We start from the raw sequence: 17,555 nt of genomic DNA on the forward strand, positions 1-17,555 counted from the left end.
CCATCCTAAAATAAATGTTAATCTTGTTTTGTGCACAAGGCTAAAATCATCAAAAAATAAATGTCAGCCATGCTCCCATGAATGTCGAACGAACGAATAGGGTGAGAAGGGGAGGGGCCAAGGAGGACCAATGAGATAGCAGAGCTCGAGTGTGTGGAGGAGGAGGAGGAGCCACGGCACCTCGTCGTCCTGCTCCATGCGGCAGTAAGAGTTGATTGACAGGTCGTCCCGGAGGTCCTCCTGGCTGTCGTGGGGGGGCTCCACCCGGCCGCTGAAGAACAGCACCGTCTCAGGGCTGGGGTTCGGCCAGGACAGGATGCCCTGCTTGTCCACGCAGCACAGGACCTGGGCGCACATACACACAAACACAAATATTACAATCTCACACACACACACACACAGAACTCACCCTACTAACCCTAACACACTGAGATACCTCACCCTTCTAACCCTAGAGAGAGAAGTCAGCCTACTAAGCCTTACCTACTGAGAGAGAACTTACCATAACATATACAGAGAACTCACCTAACCCTAACACACAGAGGGAGAACTCACACTACTAACCCTAACACACACAGAGGTCACCCTACTAACCCTAACACAGAGAGAGAACTCACACTACTAACCCTAACACACACAGGTCACCCTACTGAACCTAACACAGAGAGAGAACTCACACTACTAACCCTAACACACACAGGTCACCCTACTGAACCTAACACAGAGAGAGAACTCACACTACTGACCCTAACACACACAGGTCACCCTACTAACCCTAACGCACAGAGAGAGAACTCACACTACTGACCCTAACACACACAGGTCACCCTACTGACCCTAACAGAGAGAGAACTCACACTGCTAACCCTAACACAGAGAGAGAACTCACCCTACCTACCCTAAAACACAGAGAGAGAACTCACACTACTGACCCTAACACACACAGGTCACCCTACTGAACCTAACACAGAGAGAGAACTCACCCTACTAACCCTAACACAGAGAGAGAACTCACACTACTGACCCTAACACACACAGGTCACCCTACTGAACCTAACACAGAGAGAGAACTCACCCTACTAACCCTAACACAGAGAGAGAACTCACACTACTTACCGTAGCACAGAGAGACAGAGCTCACCCTACCTACCCTAAAACACAGAGAGAGAACTCACCCTGACACACTGAGATAACTCGGCCTACTAACCCCAACACACTGAGAGAACTCACAGTAACAGATCCCAGAGTGTGTAAGAGGCTGGAGGTATAGCAGAGCGTCTGAGACTCTCCTTTCAGGACGCCCACCAGATGTCTCCAGACGCAGCGAAGCATCTCCTGCACACAAACACACACCCAGACACACATACACAAATCAAAAACACACCAGGAGCTGACGCAGAATCAACCATTGGTAGTGTTTTAAATTACAAAACAGCGCATTGACTGAATCACTATAATGGGATTGGATTAGGGTTAGGCTGATTTTAAGGTTGATTCTACAAATACGGAGGTCAAACCTATGAAGCAACGCAAGAATTAGGATTCCAGGGAAGGAAGTCTTGCCTAATGAAACTGTCTTATGTGTATGTGGGCTTTATGTTTATGCTGTATGTGTATGGTCTATGTGCATGTGAGCTGTATGTGTGTGTATGTCATATGTGAACGCTGTATTACTATGTGTACATGTATGTTGTATGCTGTATGTGTACCAGCCGGAATCCACTGTCAGTCTTTTAATTAATTTGAAATCAAGAAAATCGGTGGAGTGCAAAAAATCATCGGTGAGAGCAGAACTCCTTCCTTTAGCCCAAAGCACACGGCCGGGACAGGCAGGAAACACTCAATTTGAACTCTGAACATCCTGCTTGAGTCCTACGGGGCGAGCAAGAGAAAACATACAGCCTTCCCGCCACAGTCACAGCTGTGTGCTCGGCTCCATCATAAACCCTGTGGTTCAAGTTCATGTATACATTAATGAGGAAGAATTCGGCTCCGTATGCTTTGGGCTTGAGCGAGAGAAATGGATGCAGCGAAAAGGAGCAGTGATGCAGTGTTGTTGTGTGTTGGTGGTTGTTGGTGCAACTCATGCAGCACATGTGGCTCAGGCACTGATTTATTAGGAAAGGTTTGTTTCTATCTAGATCTTCTAGGAGAAAAAGAGAGGAAAGAACCAGGAGGAGCAGATTAAAAGGGAGTCTACTGATGATAAATGATAACTACAGGTTTGTATTGAATTAGTGTGTTGTATAACTATAGCTTTGAATTAGCTTGTTGCATTACTGAAGCTTTCAATTAGTGTGTTGTATTACTATAGCTTGGTATTAGTTTGTTGTATTACTATAGCTTTGAATAAGTGTGTTGTATTACTATAGCTTTGAATAAGTGTGTTGCATTACTATACCTTTGAATAAGTAGGTTGTATTACTATAGCTTTGAATAAGTAGGTTGTATTACTATAAGTCTGAATTAGTGTGTTGTACTACCATAGCTGTGTATAAGTTGGTTGTATTACGATAGCTTCGCATTAGTTTAGTATCACCCTAACTACAGCCTGGCAGGACCATGAGGCAGGTGTGATAGCCTAGCTGGGTGAGGGTGGATGAGAAGGGTATGCAGAAGCCAGGAGGATTAGAGGAGTGGGCGCCGTCTTCGATGGAACTTACGATCCGCAGCCCTCGGGCAAATCGCACCGTCGACTGACAGTCCACAGAAAACAAGCCAAGCAAGATGAGGAACAATGTACAGGTCACACGTATGGCGAGTCGGAACAACAGAAATGCGAAATAAAGACTCGTGACTGGATGCTCATTAGTGAATTGGGGGAAGAATTAAGTCAATAGACGGAGCTGAGAGGGGACGTCTGAGTGGGGAGGGTGAGGGAGTGAGAAGGGGGAGGATGCAGGTGTGTTGGGGGGGGGGGGGGGGGGGGGGGGCAGCGAGCGGTTATACCTGGGAGGACACCACTTCCGTGTAGCTGCTGAGGGTATCCTCAGAGAACTTAGCGAGCTGGCGGCGAGAGCACAGTTGGGATTAAAACAGAGGCTCCCTCAACCCCCCCCCACCCCCGTGTGTGTGTGTGTGTGTACACGTTGTACGTTTGTGTGTGTACACGTGTGTGTGTGTGTACACGTGTGTGTGTGTGTGTGTGTTAGGTAGGACTAGGTAGAAGCAGCTAGCGTAAGCTCTCAAGAGGGGGGATTGCATATATGCATGTGCTGCTTGGATGTGTTGCGTGTGTGTGTGTTGCGTGTGCGTGCGTGTCTGTCCTACCAGGCCAGTGGGAGAGGCGCGGCTGGACTCGGCCAGGACGCGGGCCTCTCCGTAGGCGTTCACCAGAACCCACATGATGGGGAAGAGCAGCGGCAGGATGGGCAGAACCCCCATCAACTACAACACAATGTCACACATCAGCCTGTTCTGGTTCTCTATTCATAAACAAGATGACATAACATAACAGGGTCCAAGCTCTCTATTAATATACAACATAAAATGGTTCTGGCTCTGTTAATAAAGCACATAACAGGGTTCTGGCTTTCTGTTCATACAAAACATAACAGGGTGAAGGCTGTCTATTCGTATACAACATAACATAACAGTGTTCTGGCACTCTATTCGTATACAGTAGGCTAGGGTTAGGGGACAGAGGTTAATATACAGTAGGCTAGGGTTAGGGGACAGAGGTTCATATACAGTAGGCTTAGGGCTAGGGCACAGAGGTTCATATACAGTAGGCTTAGGGCTAGGGCACAGAGGTTCATATACAGTAGGCTAGGGCACAGAGGTTCATATACAGTAGGCTAGGGTTAGGGGACAGAGGTTCATATACAGTAGGCTAGGGTTAGGGGAAAGAGGTTCATATACAGTAGGCTAGGGTTAGGGCACAGAGGTTCATATACTGTAGGCTAGGGAACAGAGGTTAATATACAGTAGGCTAGGGCTAGGGGACAGAGGTTCATATACAGTAGGCTAGGGCTAGGGCACAGAGGTTCATATACAGTAGGCTAGGGCTAGGGCACAGAGGTTCATATACAGTAGGCTAGGGTTAGGGGACAGAGGTTCATATACAGTAGGCTAGGGCTAGGGCACAGAGGTTCATATACCGTAGGCTAGGGCTAGGGGACAGAGGTTCATATACAGCAGGCTAGGGCCAGGGCACAGAGGTTCATATACAGTAGACTAGGGCTAGGGCACAGAAGTTCATATACAGTAGGCTAGGGTTAGGGCACAGAGGAGTCATTACCTGCAGTTGGATGAAGTTAAAGACGGGAGGAGTCAGGCCGGGGGCCTTACAGAAGTAGCGCACGGTGTTCACCAGGAGGAACGCCATCTAGTGGGGGACACATGAGGCACACCAAAACCCATGGTTAACAAGTTAACCATAGGACCAAAACCAATGGTTAACCCAGTTAACCATCCGCCCAAGACCCATGGTTAACCCAGTTAACCATCCGCCCAAGACCCATGGTTAACTGGGTTAACCATCCGCCCAAGACCCATGGTTAACCCAGTTAACCATCTGACCAAGACCCATGGTTAACCCAGTTAACCATAGGACCAAGACCCATGGTTAACCTAGTTAACCATAGTACCAAGACCCATGGTTAACCTAGTTAACCATAGTACCAAGACCCATGGTTAACCTAGTTAACCATAGGACCAAGACCTATGGTTAATCCAGTTAACCATCCGCCCAAGACCCATGGTTAACCCAGTTAACCATAGGACCAAGACCCATGGTTAACCCAGTTAACCATAGGACCAAGACCCATGGTTAACCCAGTTAACCATAGGACCAAGACCCATGGTAAACCTAGTTAACCATAGTACCACGACCCATGGTTAACCCAGTTAACCATAGGACCAAGACCCATGGTTAACCTAGTTAACCATGGTACCAAGACCCATGGTTAATCATATGACCACGGCACAGTCACAATACAGTGGGACACACAGCGAGGTGTCTCAGTTTGAACCTCTTCTGCTGTAGTTTAGCTTTGATACTGTAGATGTCCTCCTTGCTTCCCTCAGCCTTGAATGTTGGAATGATTTGCACGCGTCAAACAGGCGATTGTGGGTGTGCATGTGTGCATTTTTGGTTTGCCTATCGTTTGATCTTCAAATGTTGGAAGTCGCTCTGATGATCTGTAACCTGCTAGTACTGTATTTGTTTATCGTTAATTTATGCCAGTTCTTTTGAACTGATGTTTTTGTGCCTGATTTTTGCATAAGTTCTTGAGTAAAAACGTTTTTGTTCACATTCAACATCTGCATCGGTGTCCGTGTTTGGTTCCGATTCTGAAAAGGTGAACTGAGTTAACTGTTTGTTCTTTCTTGTTCTTTCAATTAAATCCAACTATGAATATTAGGGAATTACAGTCAAAAGCGACCCATTTTATCGATCAATGCGGATTGCTTGTGTTTGTTTTTACTGGTTGCTCACCAGTACGATTGGACAGACCAGCTTGGCCATGACAGACTGCACGGTGAAGCGCTCGTTGTCCATGGCCGTGATTGGCCGGGACAGTGCCAACTCCAAGCTGTTCCTGTGAAAAAAAACAAAGTTGTCAAAAGCGTTAATCTCCAAATCCCTCACGCTTGTGACAGGCAGTTTGAACGTGTACATTCTACCGAGGCTGCATGCAGTGATGTAATGTTTACAACCACCTATTCCAGGGCAAGAGGAAGTTCTATTGGCAATCACATTTCAAGGGTGTGCATTCTTTTTCAATAGCATTCCCCTCTGCCTTTCCCCAGTTCCACATCAATGTGCAACGAATCCAACATTATCATCGGTCTAATGCTACTTTCGACCGGACGATTCCTTGATATGCATTATGCTCAAAGCACTACAGAATAATATTTCAATTTCAAATGATCAAAGCGATTCACAAATATTACAGATGAAAAAAAACGTGCGTGCGTGCGCGTGTACCTGACACTGTCAAGGACAGGTGTGCGGACCACTTTGAAGAGGCGCTGTTGTTGCGGGCTCTGTGGGCCTCTCTTCTCATCGGCTTGCGGGGAGGGCGGGGGGGAGAAGGGAGGGAAGTGGTCCCCGGGCTCCAGCACAATGTGTTGGTCGTCCTGGAGACGAGTGGAGGGGGGAGGTCAGACGGTAGACGCTAGTGTTATCACAATACTGGATGTTGTACCTTCGATACAATACCTTAAAAAATATCGCTATTCAATACCATTTTTCGATACCACAGGGAACACTTCAGGTTTTTTTTGTTCAGAAAATAACATTCCCAAAGAAAATAGTAAATAGTATATCGCCACAACTGCAAGGGCTATTATATGGCTATAATATATAATATTTCTTTTATCTTGGTGCCAAAAGAAAGATTGTTGTTTAAGTGAAATGTTCAATGTGGATACACTACAGCCCACGAGAGTTTACCAGGGGGTACAACAGGGGGCCCACCCACCTTGAGGCCCCGTAGGGAGGCGAAGGCCTCCTGCCCGGGCCTCAGGGCCACCACGTCTCCCTCCACCAGCAGGCTGACGGGCAGGTTGACCAGCTGGGAGTCCCGGTAGGCCCAGGTCAGGGACCAGGCCGGGGAGGAAGGCGTGTAAAGGTCTGGGTAGAGGGAGGGAGGCCAGCACGTGCTCTCCCCCTGCCCTGCTGCAAGGTAGGCTGGTAGGAGAGGGAAGAAGCACATTGTATTCATGTCTTCTATATATCAGGGTTTAGTATACGCTACACGTCAACCTCCTAGCGTGGCGCAACTTGATTGGTTCACTATCTCGGGATATTGGGCAACATCCCGAGATTGAGATCGGGACACTGTGGGGAGCATGCCTGACGGTCGTCTCGTCACGTTAAGGAAAACAAATAAGTCCCAGCAAAAAGTGTTATCTTGTTTATTTTTGGAGTGTTCACGTGTAGTATATACTGAAACATATTTAAATGGAGCTTTGTGTCCCCCCCCCCCCCCCCCCCCTATTTGGGCCAGGGCGAGGGTGAGGGTCGACCCACCATCCAGCTTGGAGATGATGGTCTTGAGGCGCCGGACCATCTCGCTGCTCTTCAGCCTCTGCTGTCGACCAATCAGCAGCAGGTTCAGGATGAAGAGCAGCAGCAGGGCCGCAGCGCTGACCAGCTCAATGCCAGAACTAGGACCCAAACGCCACAATAAAAACACGTTGCACAGGTACAAACAAACAAACAAACAAATAAACCAACCAACCCGTCACACGAATGACGGCCTGAACCACATATAGAACCGAACCCACGACACCGCAAATGAACAAACGCGTGTGACACAAAAACCGAATCTGTGCTAACCAGTGCTACCCACCTTCCCACCGGCTGGCTGCCATGGCAACAGAGCAGTCCCAGCACCACTAGGAGCGTGAGGAGTGCTCCGGGCCAGTGGAGACACGAGTGGCGGTTGCCATGGTACAGGAAGCTCTTCAGCCACCGTTCCTAGAATGACGACAACCACACAGTTTGACACCTTGCAGCAGTTCGGAAAGATCTAGTGTGTGGTGTGTGACGTAGTGCGCGTGCGTGTGCGTGTGTGTGTGTGCGTGTGCATGTGCGTGTGTGTGTGTGTGTGTTCATACACAGCGCAAGACTTGACAGAGTGGGTGTTGCACGTCCATACAGAGTTTAAGACTTGACGTAGTTTGTTTGTGAGTTTCTTTGTGTCTACGTGTTCATACACAGTGTAAGACTTGACAGAGTGTGTGTGTGTGTGTGTGTAGTGTAGTGTAAGGCTTCACAGGGTGTGTTTGGTTGTCCATACAGAGCCTAAGACTGGACAGAGTGTGTGTGTGTGTGTGTGTGTGTGTGTGTGTGTGTGTGTGTGTGTGTGTGTGTGTGTGTGTGTGTGTGTGTGTGTGTGTGTGTGTGTGTGTGTGTGTGTGTGTGTGTGTGTGTGTGTGTGTGTGTGTGTGTGTGTGTGTGTGTCCGTCCATACAGAGTCTAAGACCGGACAGAGTGTGAGTGCCTACCTGTGCGGAGGTCCGTCTGTGTGTGGAGCTCTGGTGCTGCTCCAGCAGGCCACTGAGCTGGTCCTTTAGCGTGCTCAGAGCCAGGCCCGTGGACAGGCCTAGGGCCACAGCCTGACCCTCCTGGAAACAACGCCCTCCGTGTTAGCATGTTACATGCACGCCATGTATATATATGTGTCGGTCAGGTGCATGTCTTTGTGTTTGTGTTTGCGCTTCTTTGCCGTTCCCTGGACCCCCTTCTTGTTGTCCATTGTGTGCAATAGACAACATGATGGGATGGAATATTGAACATCATGTTCATGTGATTCACTTCTTCGCTTACTTAGTATGTTTGGTATAAAAGGACAGTTTGTGACTAATCAATAGTCATGTGATACTAGGATTGTAATAGTGTTACACATCTTACAGCACAGATAATCCTGCATTGGATCACATGACATTATTAATTTGTTAATGATACACCTCATACTACAAGATCGGAATCAGACCATAATCCTTCCCCTTATAATATACAAAAATCCCCATTAACATCAAATTCAAATTGAGACATGAGCAGATGCTATTTATGTGAGGTACGCTTTCAAATGCGGAAATAATTTGTTTGCTTCTGAGATTAAAATCAGAATTGACTTTAAACTTAGAACTCCAATAGAAAAGACATGTCATCACAACACCACATGTGGCCCTATTCCTCTTCTGTAAAGTCTGATGGCAGACAAGATCAAATCTGGGTGAACGGGCAGGCCCTTTTTCTGTAGTAGACTGGCAATTCTAGAAATACATTTGTTAAAATCGTCTTCTGAAACCTCCAACCTCCATATAGCCGTAACGCAGGGCAAGAAAGATGTGGTGGTGCTACGATGTTTACAAGCAGACACAACTTCTGTATATTACTGTGTCAATGTAAGAAGGCCCTTAAGATTGTTGAAGGGTTATTGCAGAACCAATCACTTTCATTTTTTAACTCTAATTGTTTCCACAGTTTTAGCAATGAAACCTGGGAGATTGTCCCCAATGTTGAGCTAAGCGTTTACAGACCGATTTGTGAGTCTACCGGATTATTAACAGCGCATTCTCTGACGTAACCGGATTCAAGCCCAAACTATGAAATGGTTGAAGCTTAGTAAATGAATGCTGTACAGTGTTTAAAAAAGGAAGGCGCATACACCAATGGTAGTAGGAACGCAACCTTTTCCCCACAATCTTGTCTGAATATATCAGAGAGCCAGAGAGCAAGAGAGTGATACAGAGAGCAAAGAACACACAACTTACAAAAGGCTCACAGGAATCAGCTTGTGAGCTCTGCATCCCACACAGACCAGGCTATAAATAACTGATTAACCTCTGGTTACATGAACATGTCTGTCTTTTCCCGTCCATCCGTCCGTGTCTGTGTGTGAGCTCTGCGTCCCGCACATCAGGCTAAAAATAAATGATTCCCCAGAGCAAAGCCTTGACAAAATCCTCAAGACGAGCATAAACGCGCACACAGATGAAGACAAATGTGTACTCATCAGCCTCAGCAATGCCTTAGGCCGGACCCGGATAAACCTCTGGTTACAGATCAAATCGAACTTACACAACAACAAACAAGAACGGTTCACTTCCAGGTCTCTTCTGTCTGCAACACACAAACCACCGCCCATATTCAACACCGTGCCAGCACTGACCTACCACCCCACCGAGGCTGCGCTTATTATTTATTAGTTTGCCATTTGAAGTGATACCTAAGGTGATAAGTAATACCAAACTGGAGTCAGCCTAATTGAAAAACCAGCTCAGCGCTTTCTTTCACAGCAGAGACAAAGCTGGGGTGCTGTAATAAACTCACACAGCAGCAAAGCAAAGCCTGTCTCGTCAGTCAAGACCTCATACAGCAGCACTGCCCGTCTCTCTCGCCCCCTCTCTCTCTAGCCCAGACCTCATACAGCAGCACTGCCCGTCTCTCTCGCCCCCTCTCTCTCTAGCCCAGACCTCATACAGCATCACTGCCCGTCTCTCTCGCCCCCCCTCTCTAGCCCAGACCTCATACAGCATCACAGACCTGTCTCTCTCCCGTCCCTCCTATGTCTCTCTAGCCCAGGCCTCACACAGAAGCACAGACCTGTCTCTCTTTCTCCCCCCCCCTCCCCCCCTGTCTCTCCAGTCCAGCCCTCACACAGCAGCACAGTCCTGTCTCTCTAGACAGGAGAGACAGGGGTGGGTTGGGGGGAGGGTGTCCACACAGACTGTGGACCCCTCGCTGCCAGGAGCCGCTTCAGCAGCTGGCGGGTTGTCGGGTTCTTCACAATAGGAGGGGAGAGAAACACCAGAGTAACCCCACGCCCAGCTTTGTTCCTCTCCTGCAAGCCAAGCACATTTTGGGATGCTGATATGATGATGGAGGGAGGCAGAGACACTGAGAGCACTGAGAGCATGAGAGAGACCAAGACTAAGCAGAAACAGAAAAGTGGAGAACAGGTGGCCATGCTGAACGACCCAGTGTCCCAGGCGTGACTCTCTAGGACCGCACAGACAGGGGCAACACACACACACACGGGCATCACAGACACACACACACACACACACACACACACACACCAAAAAGTGGGCTGCCGCAGGGAGAGCTCTCAACACTGCACCTCTAGTGCCATGTAAGCAATTCATGCGCACACAACACACACTTAATCACATGCCTGCCTAGGTGACCAACTTAATGCTCATCATAATAGCCACTGCTGGGATTTAAAAGAGCCGCTCCCCTTATAGTGGTGTTTATCTTTGGGTTAACAGCCTTTTGGAAGCTTACCCGTGACTATATAGACGGTTCTTTGGGCCAATGTTTTGTTTAGTATTCTAGCAACAGATATGCTCCAGCGCAGTACTGTGAGAGGACACTGGATTTTGTACTACTGGTACAGGCGCCCGTCCCTTCCTCCTCATGCGGACATACACAAATGCAGGATGGCCGTAGGCTAACAGTTGCAAACAACTGGGTCACACAAATATATGCTGATGATCTGCAAGTTTGTCCTTTTCTACTGGGAGAGAAACTTTAAAAAGAATCAACAAAATATCCACGGATAGCGCCCAATATATGATACAGCATAAAGTTGAGTTCACCCATATGTAAAATTTCGAGAATATATATAAAAGAGAAAAATATATGAATCATATTTTGTATCATGTCTGTATTTTTACGTGTCACTGGGGTGGGTTACAATTTCCATATCAACAAAGTTGTGAATTTCAACTTCCTGCCTCCATTAGTTAGAACTAACCCATTTCTCTTTTCCCCTACACTTGAGTTAGTGGTTATACAACAGGTGGAGCAGAGGCAAAAAACTGGAACATCAACTAAGATAGAAGGTGAGACAGAGGAACACTACTTTGACCTGTTGAGTAAAGGGTGGGTGCAAACGATTTTTTCCATTCCAAGCGTAGCCTCGTTTGAAACCGTGGGTGAAAGGTCCCACACGTCTATGTTTAACTTCTGCATTCATGACGATTGACCTGTTGACCTCTTCCACGTATTAGGGCATTGAATGCCAGAACATGGGAGTTTAAATAAAGGAACAGGGCAATAACAAAGGGAGACACTGAGTGTAAGCGCTTTCATTTCACAGGGTGTCAGGTGGTGAATTGAAGTACGCATTCAGCATTTCACCTGCCCAATCTTGGATCCAGAAGTCTTACTATGCTAAAGCAGAACTTCTTGGGGGAGTCGGCTCAGAGCCTGGGCCAGAAACCCAGAATTGAAAAGGGTGGAACATCTAGTTACCTGCGGTATGAGATATACTATCAAAAATAAACTCAGTCGCTAGAGACAAGATGGAGATTTCAAAAGTTGATTTGAATAAGACCATTTCCACAGAGGGCAGTCCCGACAGTGTCGATCTGAAACCTTTACACTTTTTCAGAAAAATGTTGGTGTCTGTTGCGACAGGATGTTTAAGCGGGTCTGAGCGGTAAGTGCGAAATTTTTTACAGAACTAACTCAAATGTGCAGAGGGCGAACAAAGGGCAAAACTCTGCACCACGAGCTCAAACTAATGGGAATTGAAATAAAGTGTAGGCCGGGTACACCCAGATTTGAGCTAGCCTGCTATCAGACCTAAATCGACAGATCTTTTAAGACAAAAAAGATGCAAAAAATATGTCTGATATGAAGAACATGTGACCTGGTTCTCTTCTATTTTTAGTGATATAATCAAATGTTGCTAACGGAGGATACTGGTTGCATTCTATTGCATAGAATAACAACCTTGTATAAAAGAGCACACATAAACCTATGTGCTTTAACGCATTCTTGGATAATATTTAAAAGATGCATGCACACATGTAGGTGTATCGAGCAACAAGGCTAGCAAGGACCTAACCCTAACCCTTTAAAAAACAAAAAGAGCATCTGATTAAGGACGGGGAGCGAGACAGCCAACTCACCTGCTTTTTATCCTGCGGCTCCATGACAACCGAAGCCACTCAACATGCTCCTCCTGTAGCCAACTGCACCTGTCGGAGGCTGTTCACCTGTTGGGAGGCTGTTCACAGTCCCCTGCTGGTACACGCCCCCGAGACAGCGCGCTCCCAGATCCAGTTTGAGCTGCTCACGGCTGGGTGACGCAGAGGTGTATACAAGTCCGGAGGGCAAACCTCGTCCTGACACTTCTCGAGGTCTTCCAAGTTCCTCCAAACACACACACACACACACACCTGCAACACTCAAAGCGGAAAACTGGATCCTGGAGCAGAGAAGAGATCCTAGTAATAGTTTAGGTCTGGCCAGCACGTTAGAGTCCTCTTCAGTACAAACGTGGAAGGATCTGTGGGTGAACAGAAAATAAATGATTTAAAACCCTTTTATATTAAATTGAGTAATGCATGCACATATCTATGTAATGCAGCGCAGGGCAGTACATTTCATCGACCTGGCTTGGGGTGGGGAGGTGCATTCATTTTAGATATTGCAATGTTACTGCAAAGCCAATATGTCTGCTATTTTTTTTGTAAATGGGGACAGAGGCTCAGAATTAACGGCAGACTCTTCAGCTTCATAAACAGATTATCCTCAGCCAGCCAGTGAACTCCAAAGTCTCCAACTGTTCCGTTTGAGTTTAAAGTGGCCAACGATTAGAGGTTATTAAACGACTGAAAAGGAAACACCCACGAATTAGCTGGAAACTGCTATTATGTGGACCTGTCACTGACTTCCCCTTGCTTGGTTTCTCCTCACAGCCGGCGCTAATTCGTTGTCACTATACCTGCTGTACCAGTCTGCTGCAAGTGAAGTGGAAGTACTTCACTTGATCTGTCAGAGCAAACAGTAGCTATAAAGTGTCCGTGAAACTCAGAACCCCCCCGACATAGCAGAGGTCAATTCGTCTATCCTTTCCATTGTAATACATCAATGCTACGAAAGGGCTTCAACCCAACAGCTCACATCAACGTTCTCCAGGGCACGACTCTTTACACTTTATAACTTGCCACTTTATACCAGTCGACATCTGGATAAACACGTCTGTTTACTTTTTACATTTATTTAGTTTTGCGTTTAGGTCTCTGCTCTCCTACTTGTGTTCCTCTTATACACTTACTTTTTATTATTATTATTATTATTATTATTATTATTATTATTATTATTATTATATATATTCTGTTATTTAAAACTCAACTTTCCTACTTGTGTTTCTCATATACTTTTACTTTCTCTTATATTGCACTGTTGGAGGAGCCCAAGACTAAAGAATTTCATTGCCAGCGACTGCTCTGTAATTGTTGTGCATATGACAATAAAACCATCTTGAATCTTGACTCATAACAAATAACTTGGCTCCCCATAAGCTAGCTTAGCCAGCTATCTCAGACGTCCTCTCTACTCGTTCAACCCGCTTCTGCATAGGGTGGCTGGAATAATTGGAACAATAATTTGCAGAACAAGCAGTAGGATGACAAGTCTGGTCATTTGGTGTCATCAGGCGTTTTCAATGGAACTCACCTACTGTTGTTTTGTTCAACATCCTCATGTATAATCCTCTGCTGATCTCATGTACTTGTTCCCTACCCATAAACCTTATGCGTATCCTCCGTTTGTCTCATGAACTCATATTAATGATGTGACATTATACTATTATGTATACTGCCTCGAGTCGAATTCCTTATAATTAAACCCTGTGTTTACCCTCGGTTTGTCTCCTGTACACCCTCTAGTCGTGTTCCTCTACCAATAAACCCGCCATGTTGTGGGCTCCGGGAGGAGGCGTGGCCCTGTCGGTCACGGAGTCGGACCCACGTGATTGGCGAGGAGGCGTGGTCATATTTGTGCGCTACCATCCCTTTATATTTAATGGTACAACCCAGTGATATATCGTTCATTTAGTTTAACTTTAAATGTTTTAAACATAGTGTATCAGTGCGGTATCCATGGGTTCGCCTACCACCCATTGTATTGATTCAAAAACTCTCATATAGTAGTTTTCAAGTAAGAAAGAATAGCATCGATTAGAAAATGCATTTCCTGCAGAAAATGCGGTGAGTGCTGTAGTGTAAAGTAAGGTGGAGAACAATTTAAGACGTCAAGAAATGTTTAATGGCTGAAATCAATTGTGTGTGTGTGTGTGTGTGTGTGTGTGTGTGTGTGTGTGTGTGTGTGTGTGTGTGTGTGTGTGTGTGTGTGTGTGTGTGCGTGCGCGCGTGTCTGTGTGAGTGTATGTGTATGTGTGTGTGTGGGGGGGGGGGGTGTTATCACTTGCGGTAACAAGGAAAAGTGTGTTATTGCATTATTCTTTCACATCTAGTTAATCGAGATAAGCTCACAAAATGATAAGGCTTGTTCCTTTGGACTCCTTGAAGTACCTGTAGACAAAGGGGGCATTTACAATTTTTAACTATGGTATGTGTATGTCAACAAACTATCTTAATTAGAGAATAAATCTTTCTATTAAAATACAATAAACACTTACATTAAGACACTATTTATTAAACATGCTTAACCCCTCTAGCTCACTTTTCTCCCTTCTCTCACCATTTGCCAGATGGTTGGGCTCTTCATACATCCATCACATCGCATGCTGTCATAGCACACGCATTGGCGATGTGTGTTAACAGCGCCACCGGGTGGACTCCTGGTGAAACTCAAGCTCTTTTTTTTTCTATGCTAACATAGGTTAAACTGGACCATCCATCACAAAAGGAAAGCAGATAAAGCCGTCCCACCACTCCTTTAAGACATTTGACCCCCTGCTGATTCTGCAATGCTACACCTTATCATCCACCTCCATGTGTTTCAACCGGGAAACATGCCCAGAGTGAACCGTTCATATCAGTATACAGGCATCTGAAGGTATACAGTATACAAGCTAGTCTTAGATAGCATAGAGTGACATTCAAACTCCAACATGAATAAAAAAAAAACATAATGGATAGTTCTTAAGAGATAATACCAATCTAAATATGATAGATATAGTGTTATTTTGCAAGTAAAGTTGCCCCAACAATGTTGTCATTGTGGCTTTTTAGGTGAGCTGTATTTACAGCTTATATATCTATAAGTTATATATCTAAGGATAGCAACAACATAACTTGCTATTTTGGATATTGACAGAACAATTTACCATGGTATATAGGATAGAGGCACAGAAATCATAAGTTTGTCTGAGATACAACGGACAAGTCAGCTGGAGGAGGGCTTAATTTCAAAAAAGACATGAACACAGACTTGTTATCGCGTGAAAAAGCAATCAGAATCAGGTTAAATGCAAAATAAGTTTTATTTTTATTGGTGTATGCATTAAACACTAAGAGTAAGAGTATTAAATCACTAGTCAGGAAACATAAAACTGAAAGAGATATTTCAAATATATTATTTACATAATATTTACAGGAGGAACCAACATATAATTCAAAATGCTGTAGAGCCCATAGAAAAGCCAGGGCCTCCTTCTCAATAGTGCTGTAGTTGTTGAGCCTGTGAAAACTTTTTAGAAAAGTGGCACACAGGGTGGTCAATGCCTGCCGGATCTTCCTGAATCAGAATAGTTCTCACCCCCTTACCACTAGCATCAACCTCGAGCTCGAACTGAACAGCAAAATTCGGGGCAGTTAGGACTGGTGAGCTGGTGGACGGCTTTAACTGCTTTCAAAGCCTGCTCACATCTGGAATCCCACACTAACTCTCTGGACGGACTGACAAGATCAGTCAGTGGAGCAACGATTGTAGCAAAGTTACAAACAAAAAGCTCTATAATGACACGCAATTCCAAGGAAACGCCGCAACTGCCATTTAGTAGTGGGTGCTGGGTACTGAGCGACAGCCGATCTTGGCTGTCTGTTTCATCCCGGACGACTCCCCATTATTATGTTACGGCTGGTTCAAATGCCGAACATAATAAGGGACACAACACAAATAAACATAAAGTACCTGAAAACCAGGAAACAAACTACTGAAGTTTTGCTGCCGAGAAGTTGGGAGAGAGACTGGTTAATTAGGAGGCGTTGCCTAAATAGACTAATTGTCTGAAGGTGCTGAAATTCACCAGAGGAAGACCCCAATCAAACAGGAAACAATAGTGATGTAACAGAGGCACATAACATTGATGCTCCATAGTGCAAGCTCCCAGTATTCTGCAGTTAATTTTGACTATTGGTCTTAATACTATTGGCACAACTTTCTCTTGAGAGACATTATTTTGTTGTGCATGAAGTATTTCACTACTTTCCAGTCTCTCCCACTATCCCTTAGCCTCGGATTTCCATTCAAGAATCTTTGACAGTCCGTTTTTCCAGGGATCTTCATTTGCATCAGAAAGTCCTTGAAATGATGTTCCACAGCTTGTCTCTCGGTCTCGGACAAAGGTCTTCTGGGTTTTGCTATAAATAAATGGAGAGAGTAAGCAAGTTAATGATTGGATTAATGCAAATGAACACTTAAATCTTGTTAACAAATTATCAAGGTGTTCCATGTAGATAACATTCTTCAGAGTCAACAAAATAACACACCCGTTTGACTAGATTTTTCAATGTCTCCAATTGCTTGTTTTGAGATAGTAGCGAATTCATCAGAATGTCCATCCTCTGAGTTTCCTGAAAAGACACGGTTGGCAAATGTTAGCACTTAATTAAAGTGATTAAATAATTTAGTCACACACATTTGTCTATATTTATTAATATAACTGCATGCATTGGAAAATCTTGCCTTCTTGACTTGTTGTGGCAGTCTGCTCAGAATGGACATCCTCTGCATTCAAGTTGCTGAACTCCTCTTCATCTGCATTTAATCGTTTAAATTAAATACGTGTGCACATAAGCAAGTTATTTTTCTACCAAGTATAAAGCCTTCACTTTGTTCAATAAAATGTACAGATATCTTGAAATGCTTTACTTACAGTTGATGTTTGGGGTAATGTCTTCCAGGGATTCTTCCTTGAATTGTCCCATTCCATCTTGCAGGGCATAAAGAATATTGCTAACCTTAGCAACGTGAACGGTTTCATCAGGAAGTCTGTAAAACTCCCTATGGATCTCAATATCATGACCGATGAATGTAGCTAGCTGGTCAAGTTCACGAGTTTGAAGGTTCAGGAGCTGTGATACTGTAGCTACATGCTTTCGTAGTTTTGTTG

General features: G+C 45.2%; 1 protein-coding gene and 1 long non-coding RNA gene across 5 annotated transcripts in view; both read right to left on the reverse strand.

The window, feature by feature from the left end:
• The window catches only part of tmem94 (transmembrane protein 94), a 30,179-nt gene extending 15,964 nt beyond the window's left edge, over positions 1–14,215 (reverse strand). The window contains exons 1-13 of one of the 4 annotated variants that reach the window (XM_079757164.1): positions 14,117–14,215; positions 12,382–12,761; positions 7,960–8,079; positions 7,302–7,429; positions 6,980–7,116; positions 6,429–6,637; positions 5,933–6,084; positions 5,441–5,543; positions 4,241–4,327; positions 3,271–3,387; positions 2,950–3,006; positions 1,231–1,335; positions 181–345 (exon numbers count right to left, since the gene is read on the reverse strand). In XM_079757164.1, the coding sequence (XP_079613290.1) occupies positions 181–345; positions 1,231–1,335; positions 2,950–3,006; positions 3,271–3,387; positions 4,241–4,327; positions 5,441–5,543; positions 5,933–6,084; positions 6,429–6,637; positions 6,980–7,116; positions 7,302–7,429; positions 7,960–8,079; positions 12,382–12,405 (1,404 nt within the window). In that variant the 5' untranslated portion in view covers positions 12,406–12,761; positions 14,117–14,215. Of the gene's footprint in view, positions 1–180; positions 346–1,230; positions 1,336–2,949; positions 3,007–3,270; positions 3,388–4,240; positions 4,328–5,440; positions 5,544–5,932; positions 6,085–6,428; positions 6,638–6,979; positions 7,117–7,301; positions 7,430–7,959; positions 8,080–12,381; positions 12,762–13,933 lie in introns of all 4 variants that reach the window. The other 3 variants (XM_079757163.1, XM_079757162.1, XM_079757165.1) reach the window with 3 other exon arrangements.
• A 1,614-nt stretch (positions 14,216–15,829) lies between these two features.
• Positions 15,830–17,526, reverse strand: LOC307090589. Its single transcript, XR_013812662.1, has 4 exons — positions 17,319–17,526; positions 17,129–17,200; positions 16,933–17,016; positions 15,830–16,803 (listed from the first exon to the last, which is right to left on the reverse strand). It is a non-coding gene; the product is annotated as an uncharacterized lncRNA (long non-coding RNA).
• Between the last annotated feature and the right edge of the window lie 29 nt (positions 17,527–17,555).

This window comes from Pollachius pollachius (genome assembly GCF_949987615.1).
Source record: "Pollachius pollachius genome assembly, chromosome: 19".
NCBI lineage: Eukaryota > Metazoa > Chordata > Actinopteri > Gadiformes > Gadidae > Pollachius > Pollachius pollachius.